Source organism: Symphodus melops (assembly GCF_947650265.1).
Source record: "Symphodus melops genome assembly, chromosome: 1".
Taxonomy (NCBI): Eukaryota; Metazoa; Chordata; class Actinopteri; order Labriformes; family Labridae; genus Symphodus; species Symphodus melops.
Window position 1 is genome coordinate 29,706,435 of NC_136691.1, and position 18,977 is coordinate 29,725,411.

At 47.6% G+C, this 18,977-nt stretch overlaps 1 protein-coding gene across 2 annotated transcripts; it reads right to left on the bottom strand.

Moving 5' to 3' along the window:
- Positions 1-89: 89 nt before the first annotated feature.
- Positions 90-18,697, bottom strand: add2 (adducin 2 (beta)). 2 transcript variants are annotated; one of them, XM_079345814.1, is made up of 15 exons: positions 18,229-18,697; positions 11,578-11,768; positions 11,285-11,426; positions 10,059-10,210; positions 9,877-9,957; positions 9,157-9,306; positions 8,863-9,006; positions 8,650-8,748; positions 7,269-7,445; positions 5,049-5,297; positions 4,054-4,170; positions 3,867-3,953; positions 3,652-3,778; positions 1,178-1,246; positions 90-455 (listed from the first exon to the last, which is right to left on the bottom strand). In XM_079345814.1, exons 2-15 carry the CDS (start codon positions 11,722-11,724, stop codon positions 199-201), a joined length of 1,998 nt encoding a protein of 665 aa, XP_079201940.1. In that variant the 5' UTR covers positions 11,725-11,768; positions 18,229-18,697; the 3' UTR covers positions 90-198. The 2 variants fall into 2 exon arrangements, with proteins under 2 accessions (XP_079201940.1, XP_079201941.1); XM_079345815.1 differs by lacking the exon at positions 1,178-1,246 and having other exon boundaries at positions 18,229-18,696.
- Between the last annotated feature and the right edge of the window lie 280 nt (positions 18,698-18,977).

The following is an 18,977-nucleotide window of genomic DNA, read 5'->3' on the forward strand; positions in this document are numbered from 1 at the left end:
CGAAATGAAGCCTCAGACCTCAGTGAAAGAATCTGTGAAAGAGAAGCTTGGTGTTTGTTTCAGATGAATCACTGCAGAGATGTCATGAGAGATGTTACAGTGTTGAGAACGCCATGCGTCTGTGAACGACCACGTGTGACTGCATCTCCTCCGGCACACTGACAGTTCTTTCACCGAGGTCTGCGTCGTCTGCGCCCCTCAGGTCTCCATTTTCTCCTTCTGCTTTTTGCTCTTCTTCAGGAACGACGGAGGCTTGAACTTCTTCTTCTTCTTGGACGGGGACTTGGAGGGGGAGCCTTCAGGGGTGCCGCCTTGCGGTTTAGCAGGCGGAGCTGCCGGCGTGGAAGACGTGTCGTTGGTGGAGAGGGCCTTCATCCCTTTCTCCAGCTCCTCCGTCGTCTGCTTCTCCTCCTCGCCTCCGTTCTGTATGGCTGGAGGGTCGGGCTTTGCCTCTTCTGCTCAAAGCAAGAAAAATAGACAGATATGAAGTGAGAATAAAAACAGAGGCTCGTGTCAGCTGGAGCTGCGGCGCTACATGCTAGCAATGTCAGAGCAGATGAACATGCTTTATGACAAGCGGGGTGCCAAACTGATTCTTGTACTTCATATTCAGACGAGACCAAAGCAGCAGAAGTTTGCCCTACAGTATCTGAATGAATGTCACACAGAGAGCAGGTCCAGAGGGAGTCATGACGGATGGGATTCACGACACAGGGTTGAAAAACAGAGACTCAGACAGGCGGCTTGTAAAGACATTCTGACTCATAATGGTCAAATCTGCGCATGCCATTTATTGCGTTGCTCTTTTCGGGGTCATGTGTCTCGCTGGCGTCTGGAAACAACAAAACCTGACAACCGGTTTTGCACCTGAACGCCCATCTGAGGAACGTTTGGGCCTCGTGTGGTAAAAGTGCCGCCTCTCATCTTTCACAAATGATGTTCTTATGTTGTGTTCAATGGAGGCAGAAACAATCGGGCGAATGGATCGCTCTGTAAATGTTTAAACCTGCTGGTCAGCCTGTCTGTAAAGACGCACCGGGCTGCAGCAGATCCAGCAGAGCATCTCTTCCTGCCCCGTGAGGAGGTGTAACACGGTTGTCAGGGAGCATTTGAAGCACGGGAGGGCAGAGGCGGGTATGAGCGCGGCGTGCGAGGCGAGCAGGGCAGACGGTCTCACCTGAGAGGGGAGGGCCCTTTGTGGGGGAGGTAGCAGGGGGAGACTCCTTGTCACTTGCCACCTCCTCCCCTACTTACACAAAGACAGACACAGTGAGGGCTCGGCTGTGCAGGAAGTTAGATTAGTGATGAAGTCACAGCACTATATCAGACGGTCGTGAGGAGGAGGCTGTGTGTCACATTTAGAGCTTCAGATGACCATCACGACTTCGATATTTCACGACACTCACCCAACAGGAGTCGCCATGAGGAGCACTTGGCAAACGTTTGATTTCCTTCAAACGTTTGGATTAGGGCTGTCCACCAATACCGTTTTTTATTGTACTTATTCATCTTTTAAATTCAGAAGTTAATCGGCATTAATCTCACGCTTGACATTTTATTATTTAGCATTAAAAAATAAAACGTTTTAGGCTTTTGAAAAGATGGCCATCACTGAGATTTAAATGTTTCACACAGCTGCTTCAGGACGCTCAGAAGATCGTGTGCATGTCATTATCGTTGGAAGCGAGTCATCGAGTGAGACACGATGTCCACGAGGTCTGCAGACAGCCACATTATACGGTCCATAAAAACACCGACATGACACGTCAAGATGAAAGAACAGATACAAATCTTTAGTGAGAAACCTGAAGCGTTGAGTCGTCTTTTAAGATTTAAAGTTCCCCCTAACCTCAGCTCATTTATTGAAATCTGCCAAAGTCTGCAGGTGACCTTGCATGGTCATACGTCTTGATTGGACCGCGACCGTCCCCACAAAGATCTATGAAACACTAACACGTCCCCACAAAGATCTATGAAACACTAACATGTCCCCACAAAGATCTGTGAAACACTAACATGTCCCCACAAAGATCTGGGAAACACTAACACGTCCCCACAAAGATCTGGGAAACACTAACACGTCCCCACAAAGATCTGTGAAACACTAACATGTCCCCACAAAGATCTGTGAAACACTAACACGTCCCCACAAAGATCTGTGAAACACTAACACGTCCCCACAAAGATCTATGAAACACTAACACGTCCCCACAAAGATCTGTGAAACACTAACACGTCCCCACAAAGATCTGTGAAACACTAACATGTCCCCACAAAGATCTGTGAAACACTAACACGTCCCCACAAAGATCTGTGAAACACTAACACGTCCCCACAAAGATCTGTGAAACACTAACATGTCCCCACAAAGATCTGTGAAACACTAACACGTCCCCACAAAGATCTGTGAAACACTAACATGTCCCCACAAAGATCTGTGAAACACTAACACGTCCCCACAAATATCTGTGAAACACTAACATGTCCCCACAAAGATCTGTGAAACACTAACATGTCCCCACAAAGATCTGGGAAACACTAACACGTCCCCACAAAGATGTGTGAAACACTAACACGTCCCCACAAAGATCTATGAAACACTAACACGTCCCCACAAAGATCTATGAAACACTAACATGTCCCCACAAAGATCTGTGAAACACTAACATGTCCCCACAAAGATCTGTGAAACACTAACATGTCCCGCCAAAGATCTGTGAAACACTAACATGTCCCCACAAAGATCTGTGAAACACTAACATGTCCCCACAAAGATCTGTGAAACACTAACATGTCCCCACAAAGATCTGTGAAACACTAACATGTCCCCACAAAGATCTGTGAAACACTAACATGTCCCCACAAAGATGTGTGAAACACTAACATGTCCCCACAAAGATCTGTGAAACACTAACATGTCTCGCCAAAGATCTGTGAAACACTAACATGTCCCCACAAAGATCTATGAAACACTAACATGTCCCCACAAACGTCCCCGAACGCACAGCCAGAACGTTACCGCCCAGAGAAACGCCTTAATGCACCATGAGGCAAAGTTCAACACTGATTGGTCTGCAGGTGTGTCAATCGTCCAGTAGCTTCACGATACGGCATGTAGCTGACCTCAGTGACGAGCGCGGGCGGTGTTACAGTTTGTCAAGAAGCCTAAAACCCGCCTCAGCTCCAGCTCTCATCAACAGGACCTGACCACAGGTGAGCTCGCTGTTACACAGAAAAGGAACCGTTTGTGTTTGCTGGTTTTATTCTGGCTTTGTAAGTCAGCCTTTCCACCGTGGTCGACGTGAAAATGGACGCTAGCAGTGTATTCATTGGCTGCTACTTTTCAAAGACAGCGGTTACTCTCCTGGAGCTCTTTGGAAAAACGCTGACAGCTAGCCCACCTGTCATTATGCAGCAGGTTCTGTTAGCAAGATACGTTAGACTAGCTTAGCAACAACCACAACCCTGAGATTGATTGACACATGGACAGACCAATCAGTGTCGAGCTTTGACTCGTTAGTGAAGTTTCAGCACTGACACTGGCTGACATCCAGACAGGTCAGTGTAGTACGCATGATGTGCTGATTATACCCGGGACTTCTTAGTGCTTTATAGATAATACAGTCAGCTGAGCGGCTCTGAAGGTCATACCGTCGGTCCCTCCGTCCTGCTTCCTCTGCACCTCCTTGCGATACTCCTCCAGCTCATGGTCTGTCAGCTGGTTGAAGGGGTTCGGAGGTTCAGGCTCTGGTGGAAGTTTCGGCGGGCTGACTGGAGACTGCACAACGAGAAGAGACACAAAATCACAGCATTGACTCTGCAGCCCAGAGAGACGGGGAGTAAAGGAGAGAGAGACTGCAGCGTACCGGAGGACTGTCCACCGTTATTACGCTCGCCAGGACTTGGGACTGTGGTCCGGCTGTCTTCATGTCCTGACGATTTTGCTGTCGGATCTACAAAGGGGAACAACGGATTGGTTAACATCTCTGATGCATGTGACAGGGAGCACACTGCACAGATTGGGACTGTGGGGTCAAGAAGAAGAGGCCCAACCTTGTTCCGGGCCTCAATGACCTCTTGAGGGTTGGTGAAAAGAGGCACAAACTGGTTTGGAGTCTCGATCTTGATGGATGTACTGCCAGCCTGGGTCACCTCTTCTGCTTTCAACCACTAACACGAACAAAACAAAGGGCAGAACAACACGTCAGTGTTTATTAACTACCAGTGTTTGTGTGAAACACGTCCATGAATATTCTATCTGGGTTTTTACTCAGGCATGGACTCGCAGAAGTAAAGCAACTCGCTCGATTAAAGAAGTATTTGTTCTCCGTTTCATCATGCAGCCTCCACATGACGTTTGTCCACCAGAGGGCAGACTCTGCACTGCAGCAGTCAAAAACTAAAGCAGTGGGCTTTCCCCTGCAATGCAGAGAAGAGGAGAGAGAGGAGGGTGGGAGGGACTGAGGGGGAGAGTTAAGCTCCTCCCACTGATGTAAGGCGAGCAGGCTCGTGTTGTTTCTGTCTCCATGAGGACTCATCGCTGCAGCTCTGCTTCATCGCTCCTCCAACGTGCACAAAACAAACACATCAACCTCTGGAGGAATAAGAGATGCTGATGAAGCTCTGGTGGATTGTACATTTAATAAAACTGATTTCTGTGAAACACATCAGAGAGACGGCGAGTTCAGTACTCTGCTGCTGGGTCTCCTTCACACACGGGTCATAATTCTTAAAGTGGCTCCACACATTTGCATGCTAAGCCTTTTTTTTCCTTCTCATAGCTCATCAGTCTCTAGCTTCACTCTCCCCTCCAGTTTGCCCGCTTACTCAGCTGTGTCCTGTTAGCATGCTAATGTTAGCGCTCGTTAGTTAGCGTGTAGCTTCAAACTGAACAGAATGAGCGTGATCTGGATCATGATCATGAATCCTCTCCAACTTCCTCGTCACATGATCTGCACGTGACTGTGATCAGTCATCAGACGTTAGGACTGCTCTGTGACCTTCTTCCTCCTTTAACAAATCTAAAGCGAAGACTCCCGGAGGCTCACAGTGGTGCGCTGGTGTCCCGGGCTGGCCTGCTCCTGGTTGACTTTTTGGTAGGTGTTTGGGGTGTTGAGCCATCGGGTCCTCTCCTGCTGCTGGCGCTGAGCGAACGGGTGCTGCCTCAGAGCTGGGTGGACGCCGTCGTCATCAAACTGGTGAAAAGCCGTGGCGGTTGCGGGCACTTCCACCTCCCTCCTCGTCCGCGACCGCTCCAGCAGCACAGGGAAACGGTAGGTGTAGCCTGTACGATAGCCCTGAAACACACGAGGAGAAAGTCACACTCACACACTTCCTGTTTCTGAAGTTCGTGTCTCAACCTTCCATCGACCAGAGAGGCCTTACTTTATTTCTTACTAACTACGACTAGCTCCTAACGCGTGTTGGATTCAAGCAGGTTCCCTCAGCTTAAGAAAGTTAAAAAATCTAAATAAAACAAAAACTAGTTTGAAATGTTGCTGGTCAGTATGTACGCTCCATGTGAGGAGAATAAAGTCCTTCAAAGCAGATTTGACGTCCAACCTGTGGCTCCTCCCCCCTGTTCTGTCCTGCATCATTTTAAAGTCTTAAAGATGATCTTAATGTTCTGTTTGGTAACGGTGTCAGAACCTCGGTGTTGCTGTATGTATGAACGGCGCCACATAAATAAAGTTGAGTTTCGTGACCTCTCCGGCCCAAATGAACAATTCTTCCCCTTTTTCCATATAAAAGACATGGTTGAATCCAAACATCAAATAAAGTATTCTCAGCTGAAGACAGTGGAAAACATTCAAACACACTGATAGTAGAGGCTGCTGTGTGACGAGTCCATCAGAAGTAACTAATCCCATTTCATAATTCGGGGTTAAATGTGGAACCACGGACACAACGGACATGTTGCTGCAGGAGCTGGGCATCAAACCCAGAAGTGTTCCTGCTGGGGCCGCTGGCGTCCCATCCATGGCGGTCCTGGTCTCAGCTTAACTTTCACTCTTATCGTTCATAATAATAATAATAACAAAAAATCCCCCCCTCGTACAGTTTATCGATGGAGACAAGAGCTACCACGACCTAAACATGTAAAAACAGACTTTTTGAAACCTGACGTCTGCTCTTCTTCCTCTTTGTGTTTAATGTCGTTCATGTTTCCATGAAGCATGATGTTAAAAACATGACCCATGTCCTTTGTGTAACTAAACAGGGTTAAACATCGGGGCTGAGGCTGATTCCAATACTTTGATTTCAGGATTTCGTTGTAATGGCTTGTTTTTGGTCGGCGTTGTAAGATCACCACCCTGCAGACATTTTCTTTCATGTTCGATAATGAAAACAGACCAGAGTTTGTCCAACATGTGACCTCTTCTGCCCAATAAATAAAACTCTTTTCAGTATCAGCAGTTACTTCATATAAGTGGTGTTCATCTGTAAAGCTGAACTAAACAAACGCGTGTTTCACACAGAGATTATTGTTCTGCAATCATCCAAAATACAATGACAAATCCAAAAGGAGAATTCTCGTTTGAACCCGTGCTGAAGCTACTTCCAGGTTGGCCTGCTAAAATATGTCATCACTTTTCCAGTCTATTAGCTTGCAAGCATCAAATTAAAGTGAGACAACAGATAAACATCAGCTAATGGCATCGGTGTGAGACACATTATCAGCTGATGGGCCGACATTGGTCAATATTGGCTCGTACGGATGATCGACCGATACATCAAGCCTGAGCACGCTTCACCTCTAAAGTCCACTTCATCTGACTCATGTGAGTCCTTTCCTCCTTTCCTTGGACCTGATGGAGGAGGTGTGCTACAGTTTATGCACGAGCAGAAACACGTGCACACCGCGTGGACATGAAGTATAATCAATCCTGCAGCTTCACGTTGGCCAGATACGACAGACATGACTCAAAATCAGCCGTCAAGTCAGTACAGTAGCGCTCATGTTGTCTGTGTGGACCTGACTGCCTGTCCTTGTAGACTACGCTTCATGATCACGTGAAGTCGTGCATGTGTTGTCTGATGATGTAAGATGGAAGCGTGCTCAGGTCGGGTTAGTCCTGGAGCACAGTGTGAGTGCAGGCCAGCGGGGTGCAGTACAACAGTACTTCTGCACGGTACGGGAGACTGGGCCTGTAGTGTGAGTGCGACCATGACATGTGACCGTGTTTAATCTGTCAAATCATAAAAAGGGAATTTAACTCAATCATCACTGTTTTCGTATCTCTGTGTCCAGTAACACTGACTCGTACCAAGTTATCCAGAGTTCTCATGAGAGCTTCGAATTCATGCTCCCCAATGCGGCTCTTGTGCAGCGGTCCAAAGGTGGAGCCGGCCCAGCCCACGGTGCCGGCTATGTTGGGTTTATGGATGGTCCGGTCCAACAGGATCAAGTTCTGCTCACCGCCGGCACTGCACAAAGCCGTCACCTGGAGACAACATAAACCAGATTCAGAACAAGCCCCAGCTTCACTTGATTCAAGTTAAAGGAGCAGTATGTGACTCTGCCCCCTAGTGTTTAAAATGGGTACTGCAGTCTAAATTCTAAACTTTACAGAGAGCTGGCTCCGCCCCCTCCTCTCACACAGGTCAGCATGTGGTGGACACTGTAGCTTCAGTGTTTAGCCAGCTCTGCATGTGGTGGACACTGTAGCTTCAGTGTTTAGCCAGCTCTGCATGTGGTGGACACTGTAGCTTCAGTGTTTAGCCAGCTCTGCATGTGGTGGACACTGTAGCTTCAGTGTTTAGCCAGCTCTGCATGTGGTGGACACTGTAGCTTCAGTGTTTAGCCAGCTCTGCATGTGGTGGACACTGTAGCTTCAGTGTTTAGCCAGCTCTGCATGTGGTGGACACTGTAGCTTCAGTGTTTAGCCAGCTCTGCATGTGGTGGACACTGTAGCTTCAGTGTTTAGCCAGCTCTGCATGGGTCTGTAAAGCTTTCTGCGTTCTAACCTCTCTCCATGTTTCAAAAGCATCTCCAACATTGATCCTAGTTTGAGCAGCTTTCTGCTGCTGGAGCTTATTAGAAACATGCAGAGGCTTTTTAGCTCGGGTACAATCACTTCTATCTGAAGCAGTTCCACTGCCCGCTTCCATCGCTGCAACACCTGTTCACCTGATAACTGCTCTCATATCTGGCAAACCCAGGGGCGTCCAAAACGGCCTTCAAAGCCCTGCCTACCTTCTCTGGTCCAATCAGATCCAGAGCATTCAGGAGCAGAATCTAAAGTTAGAAGGAGGACATACTGGCTGCTGCATTGTTGTCAGAGAAGCTTCAACACAGCAGGTTTCCTTCATGATCACACAGGAAGAGAGCTGCTCTCTGATTAATCCCCTCCAGAACATCTGGACCTAATAGACTGTGAAAGAAGGACACGTAACACATCATCTCCCGTACATGTAAAGGGTCGATGATCCTTCCCCACAGGCCTAAGCTGGTCCTGAAGGATGACTGCACGCCACTCTTCTGTGAGGTGACATACTGCAGTGCAGAGGGCTGCCCAGGTGTACCTCCTCTATACACTCTCACTCTCCTACAGTCACAGGCAGGGCTAACACACACACTCCAGTCGCTCAGCTGCTGGTCTCTCCAGGCTGTGTGTGTGTGTGTGTGTGTGAGTGTGTGTGATGTACCTGGATCTGGCAGGCTGCCTGGATGTGATAGATGGTGTAGAAGGCCTCTTCAACAGACTCCCCCAGAGCCACAATGCCGTGATTCCTCAGCACCAGAACCTACACATCGTGACACCGACATTAACACAGACACAAAAACACACACTTTCATTTTTACAGAGGAGAGGACACAACACGACCAGCCAATCAGCTGCAGGAGTGCGGTCTGCTCACCTTACAGGTCGGCCCGAGGCTCTTCTGCAGCTCCACTCTGTCCTCCTCCTCCTCCATGACTCCATTGTAGTCGTAATAAGCTACATCACCAACCAGCAGAGCCTCGTGGGAGAGAGGCAGGAGGCCGCACTTCATGGCCGACACCTGGAGACAGTCGTGCATGTAGAAGGTACTTAGTCATGACATCATTATTTCTCTTCCGTCGTTAAGATTTGTTGTATGAATCGGATCCCTCGTTCTTCCTCATGTCAATGCCAAACCTGTCTGCTGGCCTCGCGGCCCACGCCGACTCACCGCAGCTGTGGACGGCGTGTGGAGGTGAAGCAGGCAGCGGACATCGGGCCGGGCCGAGTAGATGGCTGAGTGTAGGCTGAACTTCTCGGTGTCCACGGCGAGGTTGGTGCTGCCTTTCTCCACCACCTCCCCCAGGATGTTCACCTTCACCTGGGAAGCAAACAGGAGCCCGAGGAGTCACGCAGAGAACGCCGAGAGGGAACTTTCTGGAAACACTTCATGAAATCTCATCATCAGTGTGGACGGCCTTTAAAGCCCCAGCTTGAGAGATGTCTGGGTGTTCTCCTGTGAATGGCTGCACCCTGGTCACCAGCCAATCACAGAGCTGACACACAGAGACAGAGTCAGCAGGTAACCTGACGTTTGGACTGTGGGAGGACGCCCGAGTCCTCCCACAGGAGGAGAACATGCAGACTCCACACAGAGAGGCTCCTGTCAGACAGGGATTCAAACCAGCAACCTCCTCGCTGAGAGGCCACAGCACTCCACGTTTGTCCTCATGTAAACCGTCTCAGAGTAGTGTGTGTGTGATGATTTTTAAAGCCTGTTAGTATCAAGAAGGACCAATCAGTGTGAACTCATGTTCGCTGATCGGATGGCGTTATGGGGAATGTATCGCAGCTTTCTCTCCTGGACTGAACACCAATCAAAAACTAAGATCACTAATCTGCCCTCATCACGTCTGAGCCATGTTCCCTCTCCGTCCTTTCATTTACTCACCAGACTGGATCCGGTCACCTCGCTGTAGGCCAGCCCGTCTGGAAGCACCAGGAAGTGTTCCTGCTCTTTGCTAACACGCAGCTGTCAGGGAGAACATCAGTTAAGAAGTCAAAATCACTCATTATCAAATCCACTTCCTGTTCCTGCCTCTGATGTGCTCTGTTCACCAGGAGGACACTCACAGTCAGGCATGTGTGGCTGATCTGCACCCAGCCGAAGAGGTCGAACAGGCGGTGGGTGCTGGCCAGCTTGCAGCGCATCAACCTCTCTCCCTTCACCATGCTGCCGGGCTCCCAGCCGTGCAGGTCGTTGATGGGCGTCACCATCATCATGTCTGTGGGAGCGAGAGACAAACAAAGCAGGCAAGCTCAGCAAGGATTCATCACAGGTGGCAGCCCGACTGATTAATCGTCCAGCCGATAATATCATCTGATCAGTATCAGCTCATGTATTTATTTCACAATTCGTTTCATTTGAGTTTCACTGTATCACACGAGCAGTTCCCCGTCACCAGCAGAGGGCGCTGTACGGATTACATCCTCCCTCTGACCTCTCACATGCTCAGTGACTTCTTTTATCGGTCCCACCCAAACACCTCATGAATGACAAGCAGTGGCGTGGTGGTCTCTAAAGAAACGGGTAAACTCTTATGTTCCTCTTGGCCAATCAGAGTCAGAGCAGGGAGGCTGGTCTCGTCACCATCAGGGTAAAAAACTGCAGTATACTACTGAAGATGGTGTAAATGAGAGAGGAGTGTGTATACTCCCTGCACAGGCCACACATACTAAATAACATCTTAGGTTAGGATATTATGAGGGCAGATTGTTGATAGGGTAAAATGTCATGTCTTATTTCACTTCAGTCAAGTTGTCATCTGCTTGCACACTGACAGACGATTTTTTTCAACATAAGACGTTTGTGTCGACTCGTCAGGTTAATGTGGCTCATAAAAAGTAAAATAAGATATTTTAAAGGTTTATTTTGGTGCTTTATAAAGCTTTATTTGAAAGACATGACAGGGCGTAGAGAGAGAGAGACAGAGAGAGAGAGAGAGAGAGAGAGAGAGACAGAGAGAGAGAGAGAGGAATGACATGTGGGAAAGGAGCCACAGGTGACATTTAAACCCGCGAGTGCATTAGCCACCAGGCTACTAGCGCTAACAAAAAAGATGTTTTGACTAGAAATGAGACGGTCTGACTTGCTCAGATGTCAGTAAGTGCTGCGCTGTAGTAAATTATCTCCAGGTGAGTTCAGACATGCAGAGTGGATTGGATGCTTTGCAGACACACCCACCCAAATCAGAAATTGTGTCACTATCAGCGAACGAGTGTGCTTCTGCCATGCTTTATGATCGCACTTCCTTCATGTACACAAAGGATGAGGTGCGGGAGCAGATGTGTGTACGTACTGGACGGAGAGACGGGCAGGGCGGCCGGAGAGCCGTGTGAGGCCATGAAATCAGCCAGCTGTCTCAGTGCCCACAGGTTGGACGAGCTGCCACCCTTCTTCATCTGCTCCTGGATCAGCACGTCCAGCTCCTCCCTGAATGACTGTGCAAAAACACAAACGTACACACACACACCACACAGGGTTAACAAACACACACATGCACTCATAACAAGGCTCGGACTCTGCACCGAGCCGAGCTGTCCACTTGAGAACAGAGAGAAGAAAAGAGGAGCGGAGGAAGAGACGTCTCACCGGGCTCTGCAGGAGGCTGGAGATGCGTTTCTTGTGCTGGGGCCCGGAGCCCGGTGTGGAGTGCTGAGGAGACGGGAGGCTCTCGGGGACCCCGTCGCTGGGACTGCGCTGCACCGGGGTGCTTTTGGGGGTGGGAGACTTGCTCATCTTCGACTCTTTCGGGACTCACAACCGAGAAGCAGCGGGAAAATCTGTGAAGAGAGAGAAGGCATGTGAGCACTTTATTCTGCCATCACAATCAAATCAAAGTAGCTCCTACTTAGATCATCTAAACGAAGGGAGAGTCTCTCTGTGTCCCTCCTCCACATTAAGCCCTGTTTCCACCGAGCGGCCCGGTTTGGTTCAGGACAGTTTGAAGTTTCCACAGACTTGGCTAGCAAAGCGTAAGCCGGATGGTGATAGTGGCGTCAGCTTCATGATAGTGTTACATCAAAGCATCGCTACACATAGAAGAAGAAGAAGAAGAAGGTGACGCAGGTCGCCCATGGGGCGGAGCTACGAGCAGACATCAGTCGCAAGAAAAAACCAAAGCCTTGAAAAGACTCTTTGCCTTTCCACAGCAAATTACAAGAAGCCATGTTTTGTGTTTGTCCTTTATGACAGCTGTCGCACAGGAAGTCTGAGGGTCTTCAACAGAACAGACCCGGGTAACAGAGAGGGACCAGACTGAACTGGACTGGTCCTGCATCCTTCAACCTCAGTGTGAAGACTCCGCCTCACTATCAACAGGTGTAGCAGGACTCGTCTGACCAGGAGAGTCCAATGCTCAATCCACTCGAGCTTGTACAGCGCCCCCCAGTGTTACACCCACACATTCACACCCTGATGGTAGAGGCTGCATTCACACACACACACACACACACACACCCTGCTGACAAAACAGCAGCATCTCGGGGTTCAGTGTCTTTTCCTGAAGACACATTGGTCATCATCCGCTTAAGAAACAACAAAGTCCAGAGTCTAAAGGCCTGATGTCAAACGACCCACACAACACGCCACAAACACAGCCCTGATCTCTCTAATCCCAGACTTCTTTTCCAAACGATAATCATAAGAGAGCATGCAAAAGAGATGCATGTAAAGTGTTTGAGTAATGGCTCGCATAACACTGGGAGAAAATAACAGAATGGATTCTGTGCAGATTAAAAAAAGACGAGGATTATCTGAGGGAATAAAAGGGCAGTAAACAGAATATGTTTGATTCTTTTAGAGCCTGTGCTCAAAAGACTTCTCAAAGAGGATCGACGGTTACAAACCAGCCCAGAGGTCGTCAGCATCTACAGAGCTAACCAGCACACATGCTGGATCAAATACCAGCTGTCAGTTCAATCAATAAGATCAGATGTGCAGAAATTAACTCCAGCTAATCCGTTTAGTATCGTGCATGAAGACGATCTCGTCCTGCAGGGACAGAAACAAACATTTATTAAAGCATTAAGACTAAATAACCTACCCTCACATTAAGGAGGCCGTATCCCTCAGGGCAGCGGCTGCTGGAAATGCAGAGTTAAAGCAAATGGAGCATTAGCAGTAAGAGCTGCCGTGCCGACAGCGGCGTCACAACCACAGACAGGAAGTCAGCTCGTGATCCAGCTCGGTAATTGGAGAAAGAGTCAAGAGTTACCGTAAGGATGTTTCTGAAAAGAGAGGGCCCCACCCCTCACACACACACACACACACACACACACACACACACACACAGTGCTGCAGGGAGCAGATAAGGTCCCACACACACCCCACCCTCTCTCCTGTGCTACAGCTTCTCAATGACATGATATTCTGCAGAACAGGAAGCTGCTGTAAACATTAAATGAATGTTGCTCTGTGAAGCTCGATAAAGTCAGCTCTCAGAGATCATGTTAACGTGGTTTAGTTTTGTATTTGTATTAAACTGAGATTGCTCTGAGGCTGCAGGGAGTGAGTCGTTCGTGAGGTTGCTGGTTTGAATCCCCGTCTGAGTGGAGTCTGCATGTTCTCCCCGTGTATGTGTGAGTACTCGGGCTTCCTCCTACAGTCCAAACACATTCTGGTTAGGTTACCTGCTGACTGTAAATGGTCTGTAGGTGTGACTGTGAGTGTCTGTCTCTGTATGTCAGCTCTGTGATTGGCTGGTGACCAGTCCAGGGTGTAGCCCCGCCTCTCACCCAATGACAGCCGGGATTGGTCCAGCCCCCAATGATCCTGAACGGGTAAGGCGGTTTACATAATGGATGAATGGATGGATGTTTGATCCCTCTGTTCCCCTTTTATCTTCAGTGTTTCCTGTTGTATTTTGTAGTTATTACTGTGTTTCCTGCTGTATTTTGTAGTTCTTATTGTGTTTCCTGTTGTATTCTGTAGTTCTTATTTCCTGTTGTATTTTGTAGTTTTTATCCAGTGTTTCCTGTTGTATTTTGTAGTTCTTATCCAGTGTTTCCTGTTGTATTCTGTAGTTCTTATTCAGTGTTTCCTGTTGTATTTTGTAGTTATTACTGTTTCCTGCTGTGTTTTGTAGTTCTTATCCAGTGCTTCCTGTTGTATTTTGTAGTTATTACTGTGTTTCCTGCTGTATTTTGTAGTTCTTATTGTGTTTCCTGTTATATTCTGTAGTTCTTGTGTTTCCTGTTGTATTTTGTAGTTCTTATTGTGTTTCCTGTTGTATTTTGTAGTTCTTATCCAGTGTTTCCTGTTGTATTCTGTAGTTCTTATTGTGTTTCCTGTTGTATTCTGTAGTTCTTATTGTTTCCTGTTGTATTTTGTAGTTCTTATCCAGTGTTTCCTGTTGTATTTTGTAGTTCTTATCCAGTGTTTCCCTGTTGTGTATTTTGTAGTTCTTATCCAGTGCTTCCTGTTGTATTTTGTTGTTCTTATCCAGTATTTCCTGTTGTATTTTGTAGTTCTTATCCAGTGCTTCCTGTTGTATTTTGTAGTTCTTATCCAGTGCTTCCTGTTGTATTTTGTAGTTCTTATCCAGTGTTTCCTGCCTGGTGTTTACTGATTTATGTCTCAAACCTTTAAGAGGATCACTCAGCAGCAGGACATAAAGTCCCATCACATTGTTGGGAAGGACTTGGTGTGATGGCGTGTGAGACGAGCTGACAGATGACTAAACCTTTAATGGACCTTCTGGATAAAGTGCACGTGATCCCGACTACGTCAGAAGCCACACTGGATAAAGAAACAACTCAGAAAACACACACGTACGATCGACGTCATCGTGTGTCCCTCAGCTTCACGTGTTTCATATCCAGCTGTTTTCACTCGCTTATTTCTGCTTATGTGTACACACTTTCATTTGAAGCAGCAGCTCTCTCTATCTCTCTCTCGGTGGGGTGGAGACGGGCCCCAGCTGCTGACAGGCAGCAGACAGAAAGCCTCTCTCTCCAGGGACGGCTCTAATGATGGAGGGGAGACATGGAGAGCTGCCTCGTCCTCCACTCAGTCCTCCATCACAGCGCGCTGCATCATCATTTCACTAAACATCTCCTCGGCCCCTGAACGGCCCCGCCTCGTATCGTGAATCGTATGGTGAGATGAATCGTGACATCGTTGGCGAGCATGAAGTTGTGTGATGCACATCACTCCCTCGCACTCGGAGCATCCTGCAGCAGCTGAGAGGCGGATCGCTTTCATGACCCGACGAGCTCCAGATTGATTTCCCTCATCTTCCCTTTCATGAGCTTAAAGTTAGTGGATCACATTCAGATCATGAGACTGCTTCTGGACGATCAAGGTTTCCAGCACCAGACAAAGGGGGAACATTTTAAAAGTTAGGATCATACAGATTATCTACACAAAGGTCACAAAGTGCTTTACATAAAACCCAGAGACTGAAAACAAGAGCGGAGCAAGAAAACAAGAACACAGAGAGAATAAAACAGAAACTACTTAGTTCTTGTGTTCTCACTCTCTTCACACACATAATTAAATTATGACTTTATTAATGTTTTTGTCTGTCACAGAATAATGCTGGGTTAAAAAACAAGCTAGCTCGGTTTTAACAACACTGCTGGGTAAAGGTACAGCGGGCTAAATTCTGGGTGTCCTGCTTTTTAAAAAATAATAATAATAATCATACAAAGTGCTTTAAGAGGACAGCGATGATAAAGCAAATGTAAAAACAGCCAGAAAAACAATAAAATGATGCTAAATTAATGTAATACTAATTCAGCTAAAAGCAGGACAGGCTCATGGGTAAGCGTGTCTTAAGAAGTGATGTAACAGAGATGACAGGTCGGTTCACAGCGAACGCTCTGTAGAGTCCACTCATACAGTACTTAAAGGTCTGACATGTAGCTGGGAGAAAAAGCTTTTTAAAGTAATCAGTAAAATCTTTAAATCAATTCTAAAACACAGAGAGAGATAAAAAGGAGGGATGTGGTTAAAAGGCTGCCAGCTGAGTGCTGCACCAAAGGGAGGAAATCTGAATTCAGATGCATTACTGCTCAATGTGTATCGTAAAAACTTTGAGCTGAATAGTCTTATCCTGAGTTCACCCACAGAAGAAGAAGCCGTGATGGTGTGCAGACATCCTACGAGGGTGGTTGAGCTGTTCCAGGACGCCTTCCCTCTGAACACGGAGCAGACGCAGCTGAGTGCTTTGCAGAAATGCTGCATGCACAGGATGGAAATGCATCGATGCATAAATGATGTAAAGAGAGAATACATTTTGTTGACTGTGCAAAGTTACATTTCACGCTCTACGCTGACTTTCACCTCAGAGGATTGAGCTCTGAATGAATCTTTAAAGGTCACACACGGAGTTTACAGTTCCCCGTGCTGCGACACACACGCGAGCGCACGTGGACGGACCATCGTGTGGTAAACACAAGTCCATCTGCGTAAACACACGGCCGTGTCATCATCATGTATTAGCCCTATTAGCTTCATCCCACTCGACTGAGTCCCTGTCAGTTTGGATTGACTCTCTGAGTCCACAGGTGGACATTTGTGGACTACAAAACAACCAAGTGTCCCCCTTTGCTAACGGTACATCATTTAGCTCCGGCTAACAGGAGGAAGTGGAGCGAAGAAAGGTCAAAAGTTCATCGCGTGCTGCACACACTGGCCAAGTCTTGTGTTGGTTTTATTTTTTTAAACATGTTTTCAATTTATAAATGATAACCTGAAGTATTCATTGAAGATGGTCAATAAAGCACAGACATGTTGTGGGATGCTATGTCTCCATGGTCACATGTTCCTCTAGCTCTAACATGTGTCTGTCTACAAACCCTCCCTGATGAGAACAGCATATCCTCTCTTTTTTCAGTCTCATCTTGGAAAAAGAAGCACATATACTCAGTCTCTGACTTGTCGGATCTATTTCTCCACGTCATGATGTGGTTAGAAGGAAAACATCTCTTTCTCAAAGAATACATAAATTCATTCATAATATGATCTTTATCCCCGGCCTCCCCGTATTACGGTCTTAGTGAGTGACTCCTGCACACAACGTGATGATTTATCTGAGATACTGAGGTTTTGCTCTTGTCCTGTCTCGCCCGGCCTTGGTCTTGGTCTTGTCTCAGTCTTGGAGCCCTCTAGTCTCAGTCCCTGGAAGCGTGGTCTTAACTACAACACTATTAAATCCACTTCTAAATAATAACTGATTACTTAAACTGCAAAACAAATACACTGTGTAACTTGTGTAAAAAGCGATCTCTCTGCCTTCAGACTGTTGGCCTCTTACAAAATCTGCTCCTCTTCTTCAGCTGATGTTAGCTTGATCACAATCCTCTCCTCCTGTAAGCAGCAGAAGTTGAATGTGTAAATATAAAAGGCTCGTCTGTTGGCTGAACTGAAGAGGAGAGCTCTCCTTGCAGGGCCTTGACTTTCACATCACCGTCCTACCCCAACAGCTGAGCCTGACGCTGCCTTCTCTGCCTGCCACATGGGGGGGGGGAGCACGAGCCGTTATTGACAACATGTGTGTGTGTGTTTGCAGCGCCATTTTCAACGTGATTTGCGGTGTGTAAGGTTTTTGTTTTTGTTGGGTTTTTTTTGGTAGCATCCCTCGCGCAGCTCGCGCGCTGCATGGCTGCCTAGCAACACGCGCACGCGCTGCAGCCTCAGCACCAGCAGAGCGAGGATAAGGCAATGGCCCACCCGCAATCCCGCATCATACAGAGGCCAGCAGCGACGACATCGCACTGGCCTCCTCTTACAACAACACAACAGCAAAGAAAAGCGCGTTCATGCCCATCAGCGCGCACCTTTCAGGCCACGTCGTGTTCATCTGTACCAGCGAGCACGAGCTCAACATCACGACAAACCATCAGTGGATCTCTAATTAACGAGATTAGAGCCATCATGGCTTAAACACTGCCACCAGTCTCTGAAAACACAACAGCCTGTTCACACTGAACCTCAGATGCACAACAGAGACGCACAAGCACGCGCTGTGAGGAGAGGCTGCTGTGCGACGAACACCTACATGACATGAATCTTTTTTAACACAATCACAAACTAAAACCTTTGCACAGAAAGCCGTGGGGTGCACGGTACGACATCATGAGTGTAAACATCAGACAGTACGGACGGTGCAGTCAGACAGACATCACGCGCACACACCGCTCATGCACGCGGCTGCAGGGAGGAACGCCCAGCCATTTCACCGTGTTTGCTTGTTCCCCTCTTCGACACAAATATGAGCATGCATTGTGGGCCACTCACCTCAGTGCATCCTCAGGAGGGTCTCCTCTGCGTGGGTACGGCACACCCACTGCCCACGAACGCCCTCAGAATCAGCTGTGGTGAAATCAAAGCGGTCTCCCAACACCAGGTTTCCTTTGTCGGATGTTTCAGGGCCTCAGCTGATTCCAACTCAATGGGTCCTGATGTATTTCATCTCTCTGTGCGCCTGGACCAGCCCACTGCCACGCCTGTCCACGGTCTGACACCCCCTCCCCCAGAAAGCCCCCCCCCGCTCGTGCAGTGTAGGATTCGATCAAAGGTAGTGATTGGTTTTGGAGTATGCGAGGAACACGCGCAGCTCGAGGATTTCGGTTTGTCCTTAAATGTTGTCTTTTTTTTTTTCAAGGCCCAGTTCAAGTCGGACTGTGATTGCAACGCATCAAACAGGCGCCACCTGCTGTTCAAATGGTGAACAGCATGTTGACTATAAAACGTACAGGCTGCAGCGCATTTCAGCTACAAAGTGCTTCACACAAAGAAAGAGAAAAAAAACCCTAATATTTTCAACCATTAACGATCACAGAGACCATTAAATATGACAACATATTATAAATAATACAAATAAAATACAGAAATCTGACATTAAGCAAAAATAAGATTAAAAAAAAACATTCTAATTTTGGCTGTAGTAGGTGATGTGCTCTGAGTCTTTCACTGTTATCGAGCTCTGAAGTCCCAACCACAGTCTTATCTTCCAGACAGACACCTGCTGGTTTGATCCAAATACC

Coding starts and splice junctions, on each gene's coding strand:
- add2 (XM_079345814.1), bottom strand. CDS start 11,724: ATGAGCAAGTCTCCCACCCCCAAAAGCACCCCGGTGCAGCGCAGTCCC. Junction 9,307..9,876: donor AGGTGACCGGATCCAGTCTG/GTGAGTAAATGA, acceptor TTTGCTTCCCAG/GTGAAGGTGAACATCCTGGG. Junction 4,171..5,048: donor CGGGACACCAGCGCACCACT/GTGAGCCTCCGG, acceptor TGTTCGTGTTAG/TGGTTGAAAGCAGAAGAGGT.